This window comes from Scaptodrosophila lebanonensis, unplaced genomic scaffold (genome assembly GCF_003285725.1).
Source record: "Scaptodrosophila lebanonensis strain 11010-0011.00,11010-0021.00 unplaced genomic scaffold, SlebRS2 tig00000085-arrow-pilon, whole genome shotgun sequence".
In the NCBI taxonomy this organism is placed as follows: Eukaryota; Metazoa; Arthropoda; class Insecta; order Diptera; family Drosophilidae; genus Scaptodrosophila; species Scaptodrosophila lebanonensis.
This window is the reverse complement of record NW_022060564.1, coordinates 5,282,575-5,309,036: the sequence shown is the minus strand read 5'-3', so window position 1 is coordinate 5,309,036 and position 26,462 is coordinate 5,282,575. Positions and strand designations below refer to the sequence as shown.

Below are 26,462 nucleotides of genomic sequence, written 5' to 3'. Positions count from 1 at the left end.
GAAAGTGGGGATCGCAATACGCGCATTTCTATTTTATTTACATCCTTCGACCGCACATTAAATTCGTTTCTGAAGAGACTTACAACACTACGGGGCGCTGCTATTATATGTTGTTCGTGCTGCCACAACGGCTGATCAAGTAATTCCCGCAAACTGTTCTCGCTTCTCTGGGACGATCCTTGTTGCGCGCTTTTTGTTTCCTGACTCAATCGGTCCTCATAAAGTTCCAGCCCTTTTGGCACCTCTTTATCAAGCTGCACATTTTTCTTGTGCAGTTCAAAGGAATTAAATAACATATCCGTGTATTTATCAAACTGCCGCGAAGAATCCAATCTCGTTTCATCTACATTTTCCTTTTTCATTTCCATATGTTTTTCTTTATTAATCAGCCCCAATTCATTGATAATATCCTCGAGTACTTGCTGCTGATTGGTTAGTTTGAAGCCAATTTCTGAGTCTGTTCGAACGCCTATTTGAGGCTTTTTCTTCACTTGCTCCATTAACAAGTGAAAGTTCTTCTCCTTTAAATGGATTCGAACATTATTAGATCCCTCTTCATCTTCATCTTGGCTGGGAATGCTTTTAAATTCTTCACTCAACATTACTTCTTCAGAGTGCTGTGGACTTTGTCTTTCATTTTCAGATGCAGTTGTAGAAGCAACTAAACATTCCTTTGATAATACATTTAGTTGCTTCGTTTCAGCTGGTTCTATAGCAGATTTTACTTGGACTAGGCATTCATTATCTTCTTGCTCAAGCAGCTTACATAGTTTTTCCAACTCTTTGGCTGCATTTGCTCTTAAATTCCTTGTTTTCCGACCGTAATCTGCTTCCAAAATGGGCATTTCTTGTTCTTCATCCTGCCGAGCATTACTTAGTTCCGTTTTGGATTGTAGTGCCTTCAGAGATTGCAAGGGACGTTCGTTAACTACACTAACAATATGTGTTTCACTTCCACTAGGACATTGTATTTCATTTCCCACTTCTGATTCAGATGATTTCATTGCACTTGTTCCTTTAAATAATTGCACTAACCGCTCATTATCTTCTTTGCTAAGACGTTCACATAATTTTTCTAATTCCTTTGCCTCATTCGCTCTTGAGATTCGCGTTTTATTACCAAGATCTGCATCAGATTTTGAAGCAGATTGCAGTAGACGTTCCTCATCTGCCTGCTGAATTAATTTCTCGCATTCCTTGAAATCACTTGTCATTAAATTTTGTGTTTCAATTCCTAGATCTGATGCAGGCTGTTTAACATTCATATTATCCTTCCGCTTAATCTGCTCTACTAATTCATCTAACTCCTTCCATTCATTGGTCTCATTTCCTAATTCTATTTTAGAATAAGCTCCCACAGATTCGTGTTCTTCTTCTTTTTGCTTAAGCTGCTCAACTTGAGTTGTTCTTGGACTTTGGGTTTTATTTCCGCATTCTTTTGTAGCTTGTTTTGCTTCTTTTACATCCATATCCTCTTTCTGCTTAATCTGCTCTACTAATTCATCTAACTCCTTCCATTCAGTTGTCTCATTTCCTAATTCCATTTTAGAATAAGCTTCCAAGGATTCGTGTTCTTCTTCTTTTTGCTTAAGCTGCTCAACTACCTTCGATTCACTTGTTCTTGGACTTTGGGTTTTATTTCCGCATTCTTTTGTAGCTTGTTTTGCTTCTTTTACATCCATATCCTCTTTCTGCTTAATCTGCTCTACTAATTCATCTAACTTCTTCCAATCAGTTATCTCATTTTTTAATTCTACTTTAAAATAAGATGCTTCCAAGGATTCGAGTTCTTTATCTTTTTGCTTGAGCGACTCCATTGTTCTTGGAGTTTGTGTTTTATTTCTCAATTCTATTATAGATTGTTTTGCCTCTAAGAACTCCAATGGAAGATCCATCGATTCGGTTGATCTTAAAACTTGTATTTCACATTGCAAGTCCGCCTTAGTTTCTATACTTTTCAAGAGTGGTTTGAAACTAATTTTATTCTCTTGATCACAGCACTCCAATAACTCATTTACTTCTTCTTTCTCATTTATCATGTGCTTAGAGCTATGGAATATAGTATACATCGATTCTTTAGCTATCGCATGCTCCAGGTTTTCTAGAATATTTTCATCTAGCTTTACATTATTCATCAAAGAGTCTCCATGCTTTTCATTTAGCAGGCCTTCTGGAATTTGATTTTTTTTATGTCCAGCCTCTCCACATTGTTCTGCAGATATATTTCCATGAGAAGCAGTTTCCCCTTTAACCATATTCTGCTTAACCTTCCCATTTAGTTTGGTATTCTTTATCCTTGGATCTTCTATTTTCGATCGGCCTTGTTTCCAGCTTAGGCCCCTCAGCCAACAAACACGAACAGGTTTTTTTGGCTCCCAGCAAGTATTACCAATAAGCCGAATGTTCCATTTGAAATCCGATGCTTGTTTATTGCTAGGATTTAGAATAACTCTAAAATTACAGCGTTGCAAAAGCATACCACCCCTGGGGTTACTTTTAAATGGTTTCTGCTCCTGTTTTGTTTTCCTATCTTGTTCCAACAACCTCATTAAATACTGCACCTGCATATGCACTCGGTCTATAAGCTGCAAACGATAACTCAAGGCCTCCTCCTCAGTCATGTCATCCGGTCGATCTGCATCGAAGAGCTCGTAGAACAGCTGTAAGTATTTAATACGTTTAACCTCATCCGATTCGACCTTGGCCAGCTCTCGGTACAAATGCATAAAGACATTGGAACTGGATTCGCGAAACTCTTTATCCGCCCCCTCCTCGTTCTTATGTGGTTTATTATAGCGTTGCCGAAAATCGTTCAGCAACATCAGTTCGTAGGCCTTGGTGGGCCTTCTCTCAACCCGGTTTTGTGGCTGTTCTACCAAATATTTCATAGCACGTTGAACGGCTGTATAGGGATGGTTAACACCCATGGCCTGGCTTAGATCGTGTATAAGTAGAAATGTTCTGTCTGGTATTTCGAGCTGGTCGACTGGCACCTTTGTTGAGCCGTAAAGAGCATCACTTGGCATTGGGTTTGGAGTAGACTTGCTGTCCATGCTGTCCAACGCAGGGTTGAAAGAGTTGGTGACGAAAGAGTATGTCTTACCTAAGATTGGCGTTTTTTGAAGGAGTAGCAGACGAAGTATTTAAATAAATTGTTGATGTATTTTTCTAAGTGCTATAGAGTTTTCAAACTCAATAAGCAAGAAGAAATTATTTAATTCATGGAACATATTGAAGAGCCATAAATGTATCCGTATTGAAGTATTATTAGCATTTACGTTTAATTTAATTAAAACGACGCAGTTCCCCTGCACGCAGCATTGGAAACAAACAGCAAAGACTCGAATGTAAGTACCATAAAAAAGATGATGAAATAATCAAGAGCAAAGAAATAAAGCTTGGAAATACTGTAAGATGTCCGATGATAAAAAGCTTGAAGAATGCAAGACGAGTGGGAACACCTCAGACCATTTGAAAAGGCCTCACCCAGGCTGGGATAGTCCCACCGCCAATACAATATCAGTATCAGATTCCAATCCATCAATAGAAACCCATAACCTCAGTGGAATCTGAACGCTTGTGCGGTGAAGCTAAATAAACTGTTTCAGACAGGAGGACTTGTCTAAAGGAAAAAGTATTAATTTCCTTATTTATAATTTTCTTATCTTATAACAACAGTATATATGTAAGTATAAGTAAGTATGTAAGTATTTCAGTGTACGAATCCATATTTTCTTTATAAATAACAAAGAAATATTAGTATTTTTCGTTAAATTTCTGCTTGCCAATTATTTTAAAGCTATATTTATATTTTTAAACATAATTATGTAACATAAATGTTTGAAACTATGATTTTCTGAAAACTATTTCTCTACCTCTTGATTTATTTATTTAATATGTAATGCTTGTGTTAGCAAGCCTCGATGCTCAGGGAACTGCATTCAAAACGGATCATACTTTTTATTTCTGAGTTTAAAGAAAGCAGCTAAAAGCTGACCATCTTAAATTCGTAAAATGTGGCAAGCATTTTACACTTGGCTCCGACAATTTTAAAACTGAACTTAAGCTGCCGTTTCGTTTAACTTATTAAACAGCTAAGAATTAGAACTATAGGCTTGAAACCAGAATATAGCTAATTTCATTTAATCATTTAAGAATCATAGAGTATTAAAACTATTTTCGGACATGAAGATGTTGGTCAAATTTCACAAAAGAGCATTCAGTCGTTTTTGGAAAATACAAGCAGGCAATACATTTGTTCACTAGAAGAGCATTAAGTAATGACGTTTAACAATGGCCATATTTATGGACTATGGTTAGTAAATGATGTTAATGGATCTATAATTTTTGGCCAGCTACTTAACAATGAAAACCTCGAGCCTTTTTTTTAGCTGCATTTAGATGAAAATCAAGGTATAAAGTGCACCTGCGCCTTTCACATCTTAAAAATAGCCATATACTATACTTATATAATGAACTCATAAATCTGCCAGAAGATTGCCGACACAAGTGGGAGTCAAATGAAATGAATGAACAAAAGGAAAAGGCACTACTACACAATTCAGCAAAATTGCGTTGCCATCCTACCTTTAGCCGCAACCTTTTGCAACTCTGCCAACTTTTCATTCATTACAAGCTCTCAACGCCTTTGTGTGGCAACCGAGCAGGGAAAATGTATGACGCCACTTTTAACCTCAGCCCGAAAAAACTTTTCTGCAACAAGCAGAAAACTATGGCAAAAGATAAGTGAAAAAGATTATATATGCATTGTAGTAAAATTTACCGCGACATAGAGCGACATAGCAAAAAAAAAAAAAAAACAGAAAAAAGAGAAAAAGGCGGTGGCAACGAAAAATTTACGTGCGAGCAAGTCAAACGTAACGGAAACGGAAATGGCAATTTTAAAAGGCTTTAGAAATTATCAAAAAAGCTTTTGCACAGCCAAGTGGGTTTTTGGCAGCAGGCCCTGTGCCGCACTGTTGACATCAGGGCACATTTATTTGCATTTCAATGTGCCCGAAAATTGCTTGTTTATAGCCAAGCGCAGGACTCGAACTAATAAGGACAATGACTTCCAGCTCAAAAGCTGACTACAATCGCTCCATTGAGTGCTGCTGCTGCACAAAAGCCAACCCAAGTCAAGCAACTCGACTAACCAGCTGCCTTACATACTCATACTAGTTTGTAGTATTACATACATCTATTCTAGTAGTTACCGATTCATGTGCATGTTCAACAAACGATTCAACGAACAATGCAAATAATTGTCAAACTTAACAGCAAGCAAAGAAAAGGCAGCGGGAAAAAAGCCCAGCCGTGATTTTTATTACCAAAGGCATTGTGCAAAGTCGTAGAAAATCACAGCAGAGGCAAAGAAAAAAAAAAAACGTTGAAAGGGAAAAACCAGTTGCTTGTTCTTTAGACCAGGCGCTGATTGTCTATCCAACAGCCGCGAGGCATTCAATCGTGCTAAGCGGTGCTTTAATCGCGCGCAAATACGCCTCAAGTAACTGTTGGCATTACATAGAGATGGCAGTTGTACGTGCGTGACTGCAAAATATATACTTTTCTACTTTTCAATGAATAAAAAACTGTGTACAAATATAATCATTTGCGAGATACACAAGCCAAATGGACCTACAAATCATACACATACAACAACAAATCTAATATTAATAATATAAAAAAAAGAAAAAATAATAAAAAGTAAAAAATTAAAATTTAAAAATCGTTTAAAAAATAATAATTGTAATGTTTCATGTCAAATAATATGTAATGACCAGCGTAATGACTTATAAGTAATCTGCTAAATATATATAAAAGGAAATATTAAATATTAAAAATTAAAAACATAGTTAAACTTGTAATTTAAAGACTTACAGGCAACCTAAAATAAATCATTCTGATTGCTAGAAATTGGAAAAACAAACCATAATACATTTTTAATTATAATTTAAAAATAATAATTGTAATGTTCAATGTGAAATAATATTTAATGACTAGCGTAATAACTTAAAAGTAATCTGCTAAATATATATAAAATAATAAAATAAATAATCCTATTTGCTAGAAATTTAAAAAACAAAACATAATAAATTCCATAAATAAAAAATTAATGAAAGATTTATATTTTTTGTCCAAATTATTTAATAAAACTCCCGGGATAGGTTTATTAAACCGCGGCAAGTGCCGTGGATGGTCCGTTCATGAAGTGAAGTTAGCTTTAATTTTATTGTCATTTAGTTTTTTTATATCTATATTTCATTTATTAAATTTTTGTATTATCAAATTGATATTTGTTTTTAATTATTTTATTTCCAATATTTGATTGACAATTTCTTTAGCGAAAACAAATCGAACTTCTTTTGATTTTCCAAAAGGAGAATCTGGGTTTATTATTGAAAAGAAAAGGAAGAATTGCTTCCATTTTTTTAACAGAATATGCCAGAATTTTATTCATACTTGTATTTTATATTTAATTTTTTGCCAACCAACTTCAAATCGCAAAAGGAAAACAAGAATTGCTTTTATATTTAAATATCATTTACGAATGCATTTCCTTAACATTTCCAAAAAAATATCTTTCAAATAACAAGTTTTTTTTAACTAGCTTAAGCTACCATATTGGTTGCAGAATACTAGTTTAATAAATTGTAAATATATTTAAAATAAAAAAGAAATAATTTCAAGCACAATATTTAATCGTACTGAAAAAAAAAGTAACCTCCTTAAAATTCAAGCAATTGATTCTTTCAATTAATAAAAGATTTATTTTGAATACTTTAACAATACATTCTTGTTTTCTTCTCGTCATGGTTCTTTTTATCTATTAATCGCTATTCTTCTCCTGTTCAATGCACTATTCCATTCGCCCATCTCTAATTGGAAGCTACGGATGGGTACTTAGATCTAGCAAGGTGCACACATTGTCTGCATTTGTGTGTGTATGTGTGTTGGCCCCGTTGTCATTGGCTTTTCACATTTGACTGAACGCCGGGCGTTTTGAGAAGGGAAGGATGAAGGGTGTGAGGGAGTCGGCATGGCCTGTCTGCACACCCATTACAATGAAAGTCAATAAATTTGATTTGACATTTCCTTGCAGCACACTGACATTTTTTTTGTGCTGACTGTGCACTTCAATCCCATTTCGCCCCTCAGTGTTAGTTGCAATTGTAATTTTATTACGATGCCTGACATTATGTAACACATTCAGTTGTTAACGAAGAGGGCGCATTGAAAACACTGTACTAATAAAAAAAAAACTTAACTCTCTCACTATTTGGGAATAGAATAGAAAACTAGCAATGCGGATACAATGAAAAGCAGGACCAACGAGAGATTTTAAAGCTCTCTTTGATGAAAATGAAATCAATTGCTTGATATTAAGCATGCCTTTGGAAGAGTGTGGCTATTTTAGGTTAATAAATTAATGAATTACAAATATTTCTATTTCATATAAAATACAAGTAGATTATCTACATAACAAGTATATCATCAGGCATTTACGAACTGAACCTGGGGCTGCACAGAATAAATAATGTCCACTTAAAATTGTTCAACATTACAAATATGTCTTTGAGGACATACATGTATCTTAATAATAATGCCTTAAAAGACTATATAACCATAACATTCGACTGCGAGACAATTTAGAGGGGTAACTAAAAACCCCTGTTTGCAGAAAATAGACTGATTAGAGACAGTAGCGATCTAATTATCCCCAGACAATTAATAAAACTTCTAATTATAAATTTCTATTCTTTTATATATGTTTCCATATATACTAATGTACAAGTATATTTTTCTTATATATAGTAAAGACCTAAAAATCATGCATCTGGTAAAAAAAAACCATTTGCCTTTAATCCTTACTCCTTACCCTAAATCTGAAAGCTATATATTAGATCATTTTTACGAAACAGATCGATATAAACATGTCCGTCTGGGTACTAAGAATGGGTACTAAGAATGCCATCTATTAATAAATTGGTTATAATGTCTCAACAAAATCAGTACTCTTATATCACTATAAATAGCTGTAATACGAACCACTGAGGCAATGAAGTTTATTTTACTTAAAGCAATCTGACAGAAAGAAGGACGGGTAATGGGTATGCAACTTATATATTTGTCTATGATTTATAATATGGACTTCAAAGTTATTCCCCAAAATCTCGTGGAACTTTTTACTAACCATTTTGCATAAATCTAACAGAACATCCCTTATATATCGCAAAGTTTCTTTCTTTAAAGCTTGGCTAACAATAATTTCATTGTATTGTATTAAAAGGTCCAACAAAATTCAGTTAATTACAGGAATAGGAACTAGTTAATACTCCTACTAAATGGCTTCTCTGGCTGTATGGCTATACCAAACCAAAATCCATCTTTGTCGATATCTGTGTTGTTTTAGGCTGAACAAAAAAAATTTAATAATTTTTTTCTTTAAAAAAAAAACGCTTTAGCTGCCTGTCACCAAAATAATAATTTCTTTAGTCGATCTATTTGGACTGAATTTGTCTGCTGAGGCGAACAGCGATCACACTGTCTTATCTTATTATTATGAACGTGAATATGTAGATCAATTTTCTGGGGAAAACATACTTTACATATTAGAGGAATTAAACGCCGAAAATTTTACCTTTTATTGTAATGTCGGCACGTTTTGTTTAAAATTGTTTAGCAATTGATTTTGCATGTAAACTCCAAAGAATCCATTTAAATAAAGTGAGTATATAATAGATGCTTGTAGCAGGAATGTATCAAATAACGAAACCAGGGCATTAAATAGAAGCAATTGTCGTTTCTTTAGGTACATAAGCAACGATAATGCAAATAAATCATAATCCCTGACAATAGTACAGAAAACTGTTCATATGAGCTATTGAAGCTGCTTATGACCACATAAAATTAATCAGTGCAGCAACTGCAGCTTGCCAATTCACAAATTTATGCAATGCAGTACGTTTTGCATAATTACGAAGCTCTAGCTATGGAGCTTTTAGATTGCTTGCTTGCCTGCCAGCTTGCCAGTATGTTGGCTGCATAACGTATACGCCATGTTGCCGCACCAAACATTAATTTACAGTTTGTACTGAACTTGTGATTACTTAATGGCAACTAACACGCATAGTAAGGGAACGTTGTGTGTTTGTTGGCTGGCAAAAAGGTATCGTTTATTCACTAACATTTGATTTTATGTGCATGCAGCTTAAAAAGCCAAAGGCCCTAAAACCACATGCTAATTAGAATTATACAAAAGCTAAGACACTTGTGGCAATTACGTAGACATGCGAATAGCCGCATGGCAATTACGTATAACATTTTAAGCGTCATTTTAATAAACACACACACACCCACACACACACACGTTCATATCTCATATTTCAAAAGCTGCAATTTCCTGCAAACTACCCGTTCCTATCCGTTAGCTTCTCCCATTGTATAATCCTTTTGCGGCCTTACATTGCATTAGACTTGGCCACAGATTTTAAAACCTTGTGCTCTGTAATTACATTGTAATTACGTCGGCTCATGTTGCCAGCAATTTAATGCTTATTAGAAAATTTAATATGAAAATGAAAAAGTCATTTGAGTCGGTCGTCTTTGAATGTCTTTTGTCGTAATAGACGCATGTCCGGCTTATTTCATGGCCTCTGGGCTAATATACATAAATGAATATTATGACATTTTCTCGCATTATTATGAAATTGTATTTTGCCTAATTTTCTGACAAATTTCTGACTTTGTTTCATGGGTTGCTGCTAAGTATTTGAATTATTATTATGGCATTGTTTTGGCTTAATAAACACAAATTGTGTGTTTATTTGTGGCTAATTGAATGCATTCATTTGCATGAGAAATTACCTGAGCTTTGCATGAATGTGTATGAGCTATTAACTATTTAAATAGGATATTCATTTTCGTTTCAAAGTGGCAGAAAAGCTTGAGCTGCCTTCAAGCTATGTCTAGTTCAGCAAATTTCTTTTTCAAAAAAAAAAAATAACAAGAAAAAGTAAATCAAAACAAAAATATATTAAAACAATTAACATTCGCAATCAACAAAATTGTAGCTCTACAATGTGGAAAAAACTCCATAAAAACAATAAAACCTACAAGCCACTTATTTTTCACAAGAGGAGCAAATTTTGATCATTTTCTTGACATTCAAAATTATTTTAAATAAAATTTGTAATAAATTAAATTTTAAATTTAAAATACTTCTTATTATAAACCAGTGCTTTTCTAATGTTTTAGCTATTAGTTAACAATGTTATATCTTAGGATAAACACTTTGCTCTCAACTTAGACTTACTTAAAAAGTCCAATATAACTTAGTCTTGGACTTCATTGGGATTGGATGCTGTTTTCAACCAGAAAACCGTTACAACAATACTAATAAAAACAAGCTTTTGCCCACTTTGAATTAAAATTCAAGCGTTGCCCCTTCGAGCAACTCCGTTTGCTGTTCCCTCAACAACCTCCAACATCTCTCCGCTCCAACGCTCCCTCATCACCCTATTTCTTCATTGCAAAAGCCGCGCAACAAATTAAAAAATTCTGCAACAATTGAAAACGCACAAGCAAAGAAATTGTCAAGAAAATGCAGTCATGCTCATGCTGCCTCGCTGATAAGTATGGAGTGTGGGATGCGGAAAGAGAGGAAAACGGCTGGCAGAAATTAGAAAATAAAAAGGCAAGAAGCAGTTGCCAGAGCCAAGCAATGCACAAGGGTATGAACACTAGAGGGGGGGTGGTTGCAGGGCTGGGTGCACGTGCAACACTTGCCACAGTAATTGATGGCACGCTAGACTGGTTCGCAATGCAATTCGCAAGCTTTTACAACCAAGCACGACAATTTTTTAATAAACGCGAGCACTACAATATTTGATTTAAGTCTTAATATGCGAGTGTAAAAACCGTTTGTCGAATTCATAAAACAATAACAGAATTTAAATTATATACATTTAAATGTGAAGTGCAATGAATTTTCAGCAAAACAAACAACAATTAATGTATTTTGGCAACAGAATTTAAAGAACTAAATAAATAACTTTTTAATACAATGCGATAATACGATTAAAAGCTTAATGATTTGTAAATAGCTACCATATTAATTAGTTGTTGAGCCCATACTTGTAGTATGTTTATATTTGAATTTTTGTTTGGACTCGAACTGGGAAATAATTAAAAGCTCTACTGTGTCCACAATAGACAGATAGAGCGTCTGATAATCTTTAATTATGAAGCATTTGTTGCCATTTGTCATCATTTGTCACCAAGAGTAGAGGAGCAGTGATAAAAATAAACATATACTTAGTATGAACAGCTGCACATCGCGATTAGAATTGGTCTCATTGCTCAGAATATTTATGTACCAAAAAAAATATATGTGGCCTGAACAGCATTTTTCAAAGTTCTATTCGCTTAGAATCACGTCGTCTCACATTTTGAAAGCATCGCAGGTCACAGGCTCCTCAATGCCTCACAAACAATTTGATTATAACCTTTGGTTGTAAAAAGCTGCATAGGTATTAACTATAAAAACATCGTTCATGGCACCCAAAAACGCTTCACATATAGTATAACATGGCATACCAGACATACAGACATACAGACAGACAGTCTTCTTCTTCACTGAGCTACGATGATGTTTATTATCGCATCATCAAATGTGCATGAATAATTTCTGAAGCAAATCCACTATGAATTACATCCACACACGCACGAATTTTGCTCAGGCGCTCTTAAATTTACGCTTTTTTGTTGCCACATACCTACCGCGTATTTTTTATGACTCCTTGTTGCAAGGCAAGGTTGATTTTACGTCAACATCTTGGCCGAGGAAATCACATGCTGAGCAAGTGAAATGAAATGGAATGAAAGAAGTTTTCAAAATACTGTGGAATTATATATGCAATTTCTTGGAATAAATGTTGCTAGAAAATTTTACGAGCAAGAAGCAATAAAAATGTATATAAAATTTTGTTTTTTTTTAAACGGTTTATAAGCAAAATCAAAGGCCAGAGATTTTATTATTTTAAATACAGTTTCTATTGTATTTCAAAGAATATGGCTTTGTTTCTGGTAATAGATCAACTAGAGGTTAAAGCAAGTATGGAATGGCAAGAATCCAATCGCAGCTTGAAAATATAGCCAGTCGATAAGCAGGTGTAGAATTCTTTACTCAGTCTCAGCTCTTGTAGTCAGAACTGCTTTGGCTTGATTTTTATTTAAAGAATTCGAATCAACGCCAATTTTTATGTCCGTTTTATAATATTTTTTATTATTTCTTTATTAACATATTATTCTACAATTTACTCACAGAGCTAGGAATAAGTATACTCGTCTGTAAATAAATACATTTTCTCAATTAGAAAATTTGAAAATCGCTCATTTGACAAGAAATTTAAAAAGCCTTTGGCTCGATAAAGTATTGAATTAATTAAAATATGAATTAGTTTAGGGAACGACCATTCAGTTGATTTTACTTTAAACTTTCTTTCAAAGAGCATCAAAGCATCAGAAAGCAATCAAACTACTACATTATTTGTGTTCGAAAGAAAGCGCTGATAGTGTTGATCGGCCTTCAGACGATGTAAGTTAAGTGTTAGTTTTAAGATAATATTTTCATATAAGATCTAAATCAAATTTAATGATTGTCCACGATGGACAGTTTTAAATAAAAACACTCTGCTAATACAAAAAATATAAGATCTTTTACCTTTGAAATATTATTTCTAAAGCAGTACGCTTTTGACAAACCAGCCAAGTCTTTTGTCTTAAGTTAAACTAAAATAACTTACACATTAAAAGTATATTGATTTATAAAGTATGTGTGCCTTATGGCTTATATTAAATGAGAGTTGCTCTTCCATATGTAATCTAAGTTTTTCTAAGCGCTAAATCTTCGTTTTAATTTAAATATTTATAAATAAAAAATTTATAAATGCCGATAAATAGTAGTATTCGATACACTACGAGTACAACCACACGTTTAATTGTTTAATTTCAAGCAAATGGATAAAACCTCTTTAACAATATTAAATCAATTGAGAACGAGGATCGGTCCTGCATCTTCCAACAGAAAGTTTAGCTTCAGTCCTGCATATTTTAAATAAATTTCTAAAGTCTATGTACTATATAGTACATAGAATCTCTTATTTTTAATTCGAATTGACTATTTCATCTAAATATAAATAGTTTCTTCTTAAGAAATTAAGTTTATAAAAAACAACACTCTACTTTATTCAACTATTTGATATTTCAATATCAGTTACTTTTTATATCTATGCAGTTACTTTTATACCGATTTGATTATTTCATCTTCAACCAAAAATATTTATAGTTTATATTTAAATTTAGCTTCAGTCCTGCATTTTTAAAATAACTTACTAAATCCTATGTTTTTCTTTTATATACCGAATTGATTATTTCTTCTAAATATTAATAGTTCCTCTAAAGAAGTTGAATTTAAAAAACAACACTCTACTTTATTCAACTATGATATTTCAATATCATTTACCTTTTAAAACCTATGTACTATATTTATTAATTTTATACTCTCTTAACTATTTCATCACCCAAAATATTTTAAGTAGGTTCCTTTTTAAACATTTAAATTTAAAAAACAATGCTCTACTTTCTTCAACTAGGATATTTAAATATCAATTAGTTTTTGTTGTCAGAGCCCGCCTTAGTTCAATTTTCAAAGCCGTCTGCTCTGGCCAGGGCATGTGGCAACCCAACCAGCCAGCCAGCTTAGCCTCTGCTCCTGGCTTTGGTTTGCATATTTCATAGACCATCTCTCTAAATCCACTTATAGTGATTTCCCCTGATCTCTGCTTTTGCATCTGGCAAGCTCTGCAGTGTACTTGGTCATTGTCTTTTACGTGCATACACACTCACACTCACACACTCAAACAAGCACATAGTAAGTACTACATACATTTGTGGCACAAATCTATTTTAATATTTTCTTATTTGCCACTGACATTTGCGAAAAATCACATAAATTGCCGCACACAGACGCTTCGCCTTGCCTCTGTCAGTGAGTCGAGTGGGGGGCACAAATACAAATAGACTGGCATCTACCTTACTGCCAGCATGCTTACACACACACACACACAAACAAACACACGTACACACACAGATCCACACATGCTCACACACGCATAGCATAACACTAAAGAGCTTCTTTTTATACCCTGTACCCAAAGGGTACAAGGGTATATTAGTTTTGTGCGAGTGCACATGGAACACACAGAAGGAGGCTTGGTAGACCCCACAAAGTATATATATTCTTGATCAGCATGACAAGCCGAGTCGATATAGCCATGTCCGTCTGTCCGTCTGTCCGTCTGTCTGTCCGTCTGTCTGTCCGTCTGTCTGTCCGTCTGTCTGTCCGTCTGTCTGTCTGTATGAACGCAAGGATCTCCGAAAGTATAAGAGCTAGAATAATCAAACTTGGTATACAGATTCTCCTGAGACCGAGAAAGGACGAGTTTATTCATTTTTTCTGATCCACCCCCCCACTCCCCCCCTATTAACGATTTTCTATAACTCCCGTAATTCTTTGAATTTTGTACTAAAATTTGGTAGTCACATTAGGTTAGTTAATTTATAACCGTATACCAAGTCTCATTATGATAGAATGATCGGAAAGAAAGTTATAGCCATATAACCAGGCCCAATGCACACATACATACATATGTACAAGTACACAGACACGCATAAGGCACGATTCTGATGTAAATGTAAATGTATGTATGCATGCATGGAATATTTTATATTTAATTTAGTTAATTAATTAAATTAATTTAGTTAATTAATTAAATTAAATTAATTAATTAATTTAATTACTTTTTTGTGGGGTGGTACAGGGTATTTAAGAGTTGAGCCTGCTCGACTTTAGCATTCCTTTCTTGTTTTATTTTACTATTATTCCCACGTACTTAAATTTTTCTGGCTGCTGTGCGATGGCGTTGTGCGATGTCGGACGAGAGATATGCACAGATATAAAGCAATTTTCTACGTAAATACTTTGTAATGGATTTAGTAAGTAGTAAAGTATGACGCGTTTGTGCCATCTAGAGCATGTCTGCGCATACACACAGCCTGTGTGTGTGGCAAGTCCTGCATTTGTAAGAATAAATATATATCTGTGCGTGTGTGTAAATGTTTGATATTGTAAATCTCTGCATATATATTTTTGCGCATCATATAATTGATGAAAAAGTATTACAACGATTTTCAGAGCATTTTTTTTCTCCTTTCCTGCCATAGCATACTTTTGTGCGCGAGCATGTGTGCATGTGTGTGTATGTGTGTGTGTGTGTGCTTTTATATAGCCTTAGTAAATGGAGCGTAGTGAGTGAATTATATTTAATGCTTTGTGTAATTTAAATATCATAAAACGTCGTACGTCTTGCGCATTCCCACACACACAAACACACAGACAACAACTCACGAAATAGGCTCATATGCTGGTATATAGCAGACAGAGCCAAATAATAATAATTTTGTTGTTCACTGCTAGCCAGAATATTTTTGTGGCTGGCTTGGCTACTACTGCCCAGTACTCGTACCATTGTTTGGTTATTGGTTATATATTGCAGATGCGCCAAAAAATATGCATTTTCGAGTGCGACAACAAATGGACAGAAATAGCCATAATAATAAATTAACCACAAAGAAAAAAGTTTTAAAGCAATGGCAAAACAGTTTTCTACATAAATATTATGGCTACGAATGCATTATTTGCTAAGGTAAATAAATTTCGATAATAATATCATCGAAGAGACTGGCGACTGTAACTTAAGGAACGACAAACCTAAGATTATGGTAGTCCTCCGCTCCTCCTCACATTTTAACGATTCAATAGCCAGCACCTCGCATACTTCATACCAGAAAATACCAGAACTCTACTAACCCCTGATTGATAGACAATTCTATATATAATACAAAGAAATCTTGCTTTTTCATTTCAATTAAAATAAGATATGTCAATGCATGTCAGCGTGGGCTTACAAGAGATTCGCGCCCAGCCAAGAGTGGCTTTAGTTAGATTTATTGGATAAATTGCTCAAAAAAGTACACCAAAATAAGTGCTCTAGAAAAATTGCTCTGTTCTGTATAGACAATTTCATAAATAATACAGTGAAAACTATCTAGGTCGGACATTCACAGTTGGGACACGCCGTGGCGCCCAGCCAAGAGGGGCTTTAGCAAGATTTATTGGATAAATTGCTTAGAAAAGTACACAAAAAAATAAATGCTTTAGAAAAATTTATCGCCACAGAGAGGTGTCTGGAGAAAAGAAGTCTCCATTTAGAAAGTTTTCGCTGCTTTTATTTTCAAAAAATCTAGATTATTTTCTAATCCTTGAATCGCTGCTATATATCAAGCACGACCAAGCGTTAAAGAATGCATCTTTCTAAAGCAAGGAAAGCTCTAAGGAGAACCTCATGTAGATGAGATGTGGATAGGAGATAGATAATAGTAGATAATGGTCGATAAAGTTACTCACCTGCCTTCCTAACGAGTGTTTTTCTTCTACCTGAAAAATGAATAAACGTAAGTAGAAATTATGCGTAACAGGCACCAAAAGTTTAAAATATAGGCAAACTACAATTCTGGCTCTTGCTAATATTATGAAAGATCTGATTTCATACAAATGGGCCGCATCCTTTCCCACTCATACACTGAACACTAAACCAGTAGCCGTCATCAATTCCCTACTCGGCCTCGACTTACATTCCTTTATTGTGTAAGTAAAAAACAATAACCTCATAGCATTTGTTGCGCCAACAACTTGATTAAAAAACCACAAAAACCTATTGAAGCTGTCCCCAAACACGCACACACACACACACACTCACACGAAGGCAAAAAATCTCATCGAATGTTTCGATTGTATTGTGGGCAACAAACTGTTTCAATATGGCACACCAATATTGGGACATGGAGGTCAGCCACTGGGTAATTTAAATGAAATGAACAACAAATCCACACACACACGCACACTCCTACGGTCTCAAACGAAAGCAGAAAAAGCTGCAACATTCGGCATGACATGTGCTACAAATGTGATAAAATAAAAATATAAATAAAACAGAATAACTCTTTTAAATGTCGAAGATTTTATACCCTTGGCTTGACTTTTTCTACAGAATGTTTGCAGGCAATAAAATACAATCAGTTCTTAACCAAATTAATGGAAAGTTTCTAAATAGGGGTTTCAAGGAATGTCTTTAATAAAATAAGATACAACAAATGAATGTGATTGTTATAGAATTTGAAATAAATTATAACGTAATTTAAGCTACAATTGCGAAGTAGAAGACATAGTAGTTGAAAAATTGATCTACTTTTATCAAATATTAAAACATTCCAGATTGTTCCATAATCTGATTGAATATCCGATTAAGCCGATACTAGTCGAATTGAAAGAAGTGTTTCCAGTTGCGTTAATTTATAGAGAAGAACCCTAAGTTTTGAAAAGAAGACAAGACCAGACCTAACTACCTTTAGCTGTATTTTAATGAGAATTTTCAAATTTGTGGGGCAGTTTTTTCTGAGTGTAGCTGCGTGGTCATTGGTCATATTAATATTACTATATTAAAGAAAGAAAGAAATTAATTCAAGAATAAAACAAAAATAATATTGTTAAAATATTTTGATATATTTTTCTAAAATTTGAAATAAATTAGAGAAGTTGAAGAATCCACTTTTATCGAATATCAAATTAATTGGGAACTTTACTCAGATAACATTGTTACAAAGATAACATTGTTAAAATATTTTGATATATTTTTGTAAAATTTCAAATAAATTAGAGAAGTAGAAGAGTCTATATTATCGAATATCATTAATAACACCATTGACTCCACAATATTTTAATTTGCAACTTTACTCAACAATACTACAAAGATAATATTGTTAAGATATTTTGAAACAATTCGATTACAAACAACATTTGACAGCTAATATGATTTTCTAAAGGGCATAACAAATAAATAGTTGCTGTAAATTGAAGTGAATGGCTCTATTTTTTCCTGACTCCGGATGATGGGAATAGAACGCATGACACTGTGGGTGTGCGTATTGCTTTTCAAATTGGTCATCGAACACCATAAAAAAAAAGCAATGATCATGGGTTCCAAACGACGTTAACAAATTGCTTTTGATATTTATTGAATTGGTAGTGATTTCACACTATTTCCATGTCATTGGCTAGAGGTACTATAAAATTGTAATTATTAAAAAGAAAAGAAATGTTTAGGCTTAACTAAAGCAGCACCACTGTTTCAAAATAATTAGTAATAGTACAAACTTTTTTATGGCAAATAGGATATTTGCATTGTCTATTAAAACTTTCCAGATATTCATAACACAATAATAGACTTTGTTACCCAATTTCTACACTTTAAATGGATGTTTTTAAAAGCAGTTTTAAAACATGTTGCCCTTTAAAGTTCTCTTATCGAAAATTGCCAACAGCTCTTCCATTTGCGATCGGTCATTACTTTAGTTTGTTTAAGAAATGGTTTCTCACTCAATGTTCAATATTTTCTAAGCCATTTTAAATAGAGTCTTACAATTCTTACAATAGATCATCTTAAGAAGAAGAAGAAACAAGCAAAGCGACTTTAATATTTTATATAAGGTTTTAATTAATTTTTTTATGGAAGCAGAAAACGTTTTAATTTCAATTTTTTGCATTTTTGAGCTACAAAGTTTATCTTAATGTTTTTATTTTAAATGCTAAATAATTTGAAGTAAAATTTATAATGTGAAGTCGTGCCCTTATAAACAATTAATTCATATATTCGATTGGGTATTGTATTCATACGATTTCCAATATAATTAAAGGAAATATTGGACCATGCGTGTTTTAAGCCTTCGACTAACTCCGCTTTAGTCAACCATCTTTATTTTGATAAGGAAATCTACTTTTTGGCTTTCGTTTTCACAGTCCGGGCTCTGTGAATCGGAGCATATAATAAAATAATGTCAGTTTTGTTACACTCAATTGATTATATAACCGTTTCATCTGTGTAGCTAAAAGATACCGCTTTCGTATGATTATAGTATTACAACAGCATTTTCATGATCAATAATTGGCAAATACTTTGAAGTGCTTTCATATAGAATAGGAAAGACAGCTTAAGGCAGAGTCTTCCAAGCGACAGAACATAAACATTAGGCGACTTTTTCTTTGAGTACCAAGGAAGTGCTGCCATCGTTTTTATAGAAAAACATAACTCTAGAATGAAACAAATCCATCATCAAAGGCTTTCATATTCTAGCAACTGGACCAAACGAATCGATCTACACATCCATAACTGTTAGTATGCATAATTTCTTGGTTAACATTTATTTATGTAATATTCAATGTTTACTTCTCCGACCTGCGTCTGCATCAGCAACTTGTATTGTCATTTGCACATACTTTAGGGGCACCTCAGAATAAAATCCTAACCAATTAATGCACTTTGGACACGGCCTCAAGCGGTCATCACCAAATGCATAAAGACTGTTCAGATTTCTGTAAAGCATGCAAATCGTAAGGCGCTATGCCATCGATAACTTCCTGAACTTACGTCGAATAGCAATTGCGCCACCACCAGCCAGCAAATAGCATCTTAGCGCAGGGGGTGTCCACCTGAAATTCTGTATGCGCGTGTTGTCCAAAGTTGTCACTACTTATGCCATATAATCGGGCAACACCCAACTGGGTTATTCGGTATTTTTCATTTTCAGAGCCAATGACAATAACTGGATAGTAGGCTTCACCCTTCTTACCCTTCCAGTTCTCTATTTCTATTTTGAGATGAAATTGTCGCGATGAGGTCAAACGATGAGCCTTCTCCAGGCCTAGCCAATAGTCCCCGTACAATTCACCGAAGCCCCACTTGTAATCGTCCCAATTACGCTGAAAATTCACAAATCCATTAATTCGCCTCTGCAGCACAATCCAACCCCTCGAGCAGGCGACGGTTATATGTTGATTTGTGTGGGGCAGCGTTATAACATCTGTATTTGCGTCCAATTTCTCGCAGTAATTTGGCTGCAATGATATTTTATTAAATGGTATCCCAGTATTTGAATTGTTCCTTTCACCGTTGCATTAACGGAGAACACCAAATGGAAAGTGAATAGCAGAAAGTGCAAGTTAAGCATACTACTGAAGCTATGGCTAGAGACTTGTTACACATCGATTTGTAGAATGCATTTTATTTGCCGTTTTGCTTCTTAATTAACGATGACTAATTCAATGTAATGCTGCATTAATCACAGTATTAATATACGGACAATAATTAAATGATTTAGATGAGCTGTTCTATACATTCTTCGCTTACCATTTGGCCCGATAGTCAGCAAAGTAAATTTATTTATTTATTTAGTATATCAACAATAGTTCTGTCGATTACAATAATTAATATATATTTTAACATTTTATATATATTAAAATAAAAAAAATTATGATATAACATAATATAACATTATAATCTCAACTTAAAAGATATGAAAGCCAGAGAAAAAACTGTACAATAACGTCTATTAATGCCTTCAAATGAAATGCCTAAAACTGCAGAAGAAAATCAAGTTTTAGATAAAATACAATGAGCGGAAGAAAGGTTAAAGACAATATTAGAATAGAATATTCTACGAAAACGCCTTAATTAGAGCTCAGAATTTCTTCTCAGTAGTGGAATTCAAAGAAAAGATATAGAACCCTTACATACTTTGCCTCCCATCATAATAATCATGAACAAATTGCACTACCTTTTATGAAAGTAGCAAAAACCCAAAACCTGCAAAAAAAATCTGAAATCATCAAGGAATCGTCACAGCCCATTAGGACTTCTGCAGACCCCATAAGAAACTTGAATCCCTCGCAGCAGCTCATACAGCATACTGGCTCCTTAAGCTACCCCTAACGACCTTCCGAGCCCGATAATATTTAGCGCCAACATCAAATATAAATAACCACCTATTTAAGCTAAGCCTTTAAGCCAATCTTTTGTGATTTCGAACCCTTTGTTGCTCCTTAACAAAATAAACTGAAACCAATTAGTTGCTTAAAAACACTCTTCAATTGTTACCACGAAAAAGTAGTTGAATAGAATGAAGTCATATACTGAAGCTTTTCCACAATTGTCATAAATTTCAATGTTTTAAAATAAACCATTTATCATGAAATTGTCCAATAAGAACTTTCACAAAATTTGCAAAGATGCTGGTATTGATGTTACGACATTGTCCTGGCGTCAACAAATTGAAATCCTAACAGTTCTCCTCAGCTGGATACCCTTGCTAATGGGAGCATATCATATGGGCGTCTATTGTGTGGATGGCATAGTGTCGGTGTTGTTTGGTGTTAAAGAAATAGTGATCCTGACAATCGAGCTATTCTTTTAAGCCCTGATTCAACCCATTTTGCAATAAAAATAAGAAGGGAATGGTAACCGTTTTCTTTGCTGCGTAAACAAAAACTTTGTAAACTTTTTCGAATATTTTGATATAAACATTTTTCTAAGAATCTTAGACATCAATGCACAAATTTATATGCCGTTAAATGCTACTCTATAATTTTTCTTAAAAGCCAAAGATTTTACAAAAATTACATTTTACAATTTATTTTTAGTTATCTGCAAACACAATTCCTTATTGTTTGGCTTGAGGCAGCAACAATTTTGTGGCTGCTGCACATTTTATCGTTTGGTGAGCCTATATTGTGCGCACGTTCTATTAAAAATAACAAATCCCTAAATGCGGCACTCAAAATTCAATTAAAACTCTGACACACAAGCGCCAACAGATTTACAAAATCCATAACAAGAACAATCACACACATACTTGTACACAGGCACAGGAACAGGCACAAACCCTATATTGCAGAGTAAGAGGAAATGCTGAATGAAAAAGCAAACTGAGAGAGTGTGGCATTTGAAATGCCAAAAAAGTTGTATATATATCTGCTTAATATAGCAAAGTTGGAGACTTTAACTAATTCCAGCCATTATTCGTTTATACTTTTCGTATTTTATTTTATTATATACTCCGTATACTCCTGTGCTTATTTCAGTTTAATCTGAAGAAGAGATGTGTATATGCATAAGAATATTTAAATTGAACATTTTCCCTTCAGCGTGAAGCGAAACCATATTTTCCAAACAAACTACCTATCCATTTCTGATCCAATAACACTCCTCGCAGCATCAAACTTCATTCCAGTCATAATTTTTGGTTCCAAGAATTTTGACATGAAATCTACTTTAAATAAATCAATGAAAAAGTTGAACGTATCTTTAAAAATCTATAGTGTACAGATGTTTGGAAGCCGCTGTTGCGAACATAGTCGACGCTTGAAATTATTAAAAATCCATTTACATATATTGTTTTTAAAGCTTAAGCTTGCAACATCTATAATGTAGATGTAGATTTTTTGTTTCAAAATCTTGTTTATTGATTATTTTGTTGCTATATAGTAAGTATATGATGATGTTGAAGCCCTCGGGGCCAACTAAATATTTCAATAGGTGGCAAATGCAAGAGAAGTAAAAAAAACTTTTTAAATGAAGCTTATATACGTATATATAAGTATGGTCTTAGTTCGTGGCACATGATTGAAGAGAAATAATGTTTTGTTTCATGCCACAGTGAAGGGCATATATCTTAGATCTTAGATACTGTAGAAATAATCTTTACGGGCATTAGAAGCTCCTGTCCTTTTCATGAATAAGAAAAACAGTGCAAATAATTGCTTTCAAAATGCTTTCAAACATGACCATAATCTCTCTATATACATATAGTCGTATATGTCATAATGTTTGGCAACCATATTCTGCATAAACTTGGCAACATTGGCACAACAACAAATCTTAATGGCTGCCAATGTGGCTTATCGCATGCTGAACATAAATTCTAAATGCTTATTGGCCAACAAATGCCAATTGCAAATCAAAGAATGTCAAGGAAAATAGCAAAAAAAAAAAAACAAAAAAAAAAGAGAAAAAGGAAAGAAAAACTTTTGTTAAATGTCATTTACAGGTTCCAAGTGGGCAGCTGGAAAACCACTTAAACTTTCAAAATTGCCAACAAGCGAATGGCACACAATTCATGTTTTATGACATTTGCAGTCTGCACGGGGACCAACATGGCTGCCAACAACAGAAATTTGCAAGCTGCAGTGTTTACGATGGGGCGAAAGACTGTGAAGAAAAACGCCAACGAAAATGCAATAAGTGCACACAGAAAACTTTGCCTTCGGCTCCTTTTTACATGTCTGGGCTCTCGGCTCTCGACTCTTGTAGGGAAATGTGCCAGAGGTAGCCGCCAGCATACAAATGTCATTAGGGGTGTTGCTGCTAGAAATGGACGGATGACGTGACTGAAGTCAGACTTTGAACATACTGTTAAACTATATTTGCTTTTTTTCGATTCTATCACTTGAAGAAGACAGTATCAAGATTTGACCTTTTTTTTATAAATGTAAAACTTTAATTCTACTGTTGTTATTTACAACAACTTAAATTAAACTTATAGAAAAATACAAATACAGCTTAAACTACTTGTAGGAGTTTAGTCTTATTTAATTATTTATACTTTATATAAATCTATTGGCAAGATCAGCGGGGTGTGACCTCTTCAGACTCCTTCTTACTAATCTTCTTCTATTTCCACTGGATATTTTGTTTTTTTTTTACAAAAATAATTTATTTTAGAAAAACATCTAAGCTTAGAAGAGCTTTGTTTTGATCTTGGATCAATATTTATTATAGCTATACATATTTATTCATTTCATAGCAACACACATTTTTAATGCTTTCATAAAATTTTTTCATAAATGTTTTTTACCCTAAGATAGGAAACATGACTCTAACCGCAAAAATTACTCTGTATCGCTTACCTTATCTTAGATCAATATTTATTATAGTTATAAATATTAACATAAGACAACACTTTACTAGCTGGTCTATGTGGGAATGCCAATGGTGGCTCACCGATTTCACCTAAATAAACCTAATAGTATTTTTAAGAAATACACACAATTCAAACCTAAAAGTATTTCTACAACAAAGGCGAAAAACAACTAACTTGTAAGGTATATTTTTATTGTCTGATACCCGAAATATAATAAATCTATATATATAAAAATCAATGCCACTTTTCGTTGTAATTTTATAACTCAAGAACGGGCTCAGCTATCCAAACCAAATGTTTAGGCTTTGTTCGGACTATTTAGTAGATGGTTTATGTGAAGTTTGCACAAAATCGGTCGAGCGGTTCTTTATTTATCAACTTTTTTGTAACAAATGAATTCAATAAATGGCGGATTGGGATTTTGCTGTCAAATTGAAACTTTTTCCGATGGGAATTGTGGTGTACATTTGGAGGAATCATGTTTTCCACTTGGCCAACTTTATGTTGCCTATTCCAGAGTCGGTACCGCCAGCCTAAATAAACGGCTCAAAACGGCTTCATGCTCAAAATGGAAAGACAAAAAATATTGTTTATCCAAATGATTTGGATTTTTAAAACATATAGCAATTAATAAAATATTTTTTTGTTTAAATAAATGAATTTGATGTTCCATTTACATTTTTTTATTATTTCACTTTATAAGTAGCTAGTACAATATAAATATATTAGTACGTCTATAATACAAAACAGTTGGCGTATTGGCGCTAGAAAGTATTTATCGTATAAACGTTAGCCTGCCTTCACTTTGTCACGCACCCATCTCAAGTCGCTGCTGTTGCATGCATCATCATAGGAGTCTTTGTGTTGCCTACTTCTGGGGGCCGCCTGTGATGTAATGTGCGCAGAGTCGTGACATTTCTGCAGCCATTTTGGACAGCTGTTTCTTTTGGGGTTTTTGTGGCTGTTAAGTATGCTTCATTGTGTGTTTTTTTTTTCCTTTTTTGATACAAATCGCACACATTTAACACGCCGGCTGTTAGACATCTTTAATGGTCAGCTGGAAGGCTGCAATGCGAATTGTTTAACATCCGGTCTATGTATGTTTGTACAAGTATGTGTATACGCAAAGTGGAGCACACACACACATCGGCCTCCAGTTTCGACGGCGAACAAAGCAAAACACAAATTGAGCAAATTCCTAACAAATTGGAATTTGGTTTAGTTTTCTTTGCGCTCAGCATTGAGGGCGATTTCTTTTCCTTTTTCATTTCGCGAAATATGCGCACATTTTTCTTTTTTCCTTCATCGTTTTTTTTGCTCTGTTTGTTTTTTGTTGTTTGTATAAAAGCTGCCATTGCCCGTTTTTGTTTTTGCCACATTTCCACGCAAGATTTCGTCTCAAATATGCGCTGCCATTATGATTATTTCTACATTGCGTTTTCCCTCGTTTTTCTTCGATTTTTTTCACCCCCCCCCCCCCCCCCCCCCCCTTCCATCACCACAGCACTTTGAAAAATGACACTTTACAACAGTTGTAATTTGTTTTTGCTGCTGCTCTGCCCTCTGGTCAACATACACACTCGCTTATATTAGTTTCGATATGTGTTTGTGTGTGTGTGTGTGGTTGAATCTTGGTTATTGCATTTTTGTTGTACGGAATGCGTTGCCCCACAACAATAAACAAAAACAACAAACTATTTGTTTTTGCAAATTGTGGGTGTCAATGTGATTTGTTGCTATAAACGATGTGGCCGATGCTGGGGCATCAAATTTGATGCAATTTTTGTGGAAGCTTTTGTGATTGGTTGCTTTTGGGGCGAGTGGAGCACTCGAGAAAAAAAGGACAGTACAAGAAAATATGTAACAATGCAGGGAGATACGAAACTGGAATTGATTTGCTAAGCTCTCTCATATCACAGTATTCTACAAATAGTACAATATTTTAAAAATAAAATACAATACGTGCTGATTTATGTATAAAAGAACTAAGAATATGAACATAAAACAATTAATTAAATATATTTAATTTCAGTCATCTTTATACATAGATTTATTATTTTGTGTTGCATTATATTGTATTTAATAGCAAATTTAATTATTCTGGCAACAATTCAGTTTCCCTTCCCAAGTTTTGCAAACGGACCCAGAAAATTACCATTAAAGAAACCAACATTTTATAATTTGAAGACCACCAATAGCCAAAGATTAGTTTGTTAGCTAATTAAATAACTTAATTAATTAATATTTGCATGCCCTGCATATATCTTTGTTGGTGATATCCGCCATTTTCACGTCTATAGTGCATCGTAAATACAATAGACCAGAACATAAATAAATAAACTCTTTTTTTGGAGTAGACAGTAGTATATAAACAATAGCACATTTGATCGAGATTGCATTCGTCATTGTTTAAAAACTTTCTTAGTAGAACAAACTGATCTTAATCGTCGTCTTTTTATTTGTCAGAAGTTCTTTAACGGACATTTGTTCGGCTTACATCGTTATATATCGTCCTTAAGGATGTATCGTCA

At 34.0% G+C, this 26,462-nt stretch overlaps 2 protein-coding genes across 2 annotated transcripts; one reads left to right on the top strand and one right to left on the bottom strand.

The window, feature by feature from the left end:
• Window positions 1-19,343: 19,343 nt before the first annotated feature.
• Window positions 19,344-20,184, bottom strand: LOC115626597 (angiopoietin-4-like). Its single transcript, XM_030521981.1, has 3 exons — window positions 20,125-20,184; window positions 19,605-20,071; window positions 19,344-19,549 (listed from the first exon to the last, which is right to left on the bottom strand). Exons 1-3 carry the CDS (start codon window positions 20,182-20,184, stop codon window positions 19,393-19,395), a joined length of 684 nt encoding a protein of 227 aa, XP_030377841.1. The 3' UTR covers window positions 19,344-19,392.
• A 1,017-nt stretch (window positions 20,185-21,201) lies between these two features.
• LOC115626497 lies at window positions 21,202-21,552 on the top strand. The gene has a single exon (XM_030521883.1). The coding sequence runs from the start codon at window positions 21,202-21,204 to the stop codon at window positions 21,424-21,426; it is 225 nt and encodes a 74-aa protein (XP_030377743.1). The 3' UTR covers window positions 21,427-21,552.
• The last annotated feature ends 4,910 nt before the right edge of the window (window positions 21,553-26,462 follow it).

Coding starts and splice junctions, on each gene's coding strand:
- LOC115626497 (XM_030521883.1), top strand. CDS start 21,202: ATGAAATTGTCCAATAAGAACTTTCACAAAATTTGCAAAGATGCTGGT.
- LOC115626597 (XM_030521981.1), bottom strand. CDS start 20,184: ATGCTTAACTTGCACTTTCTGCTATTCACTTTCCATTTGGTGTTCTCC. Junction 20,072..20,124: donor TGTTCTCCGTTAATGCAACG/GTGAAAGGAACA, acceptor ATATCATTGCAG/CCAAATTACTGCGAGAAATT. Junction 19,550..19,604: donor TGGCGCAATTGCTATTCGAC/GTAAGTTCAGGA, acceptor CATGCTTTACAG/AAATCTGAACAGTCTTTATG.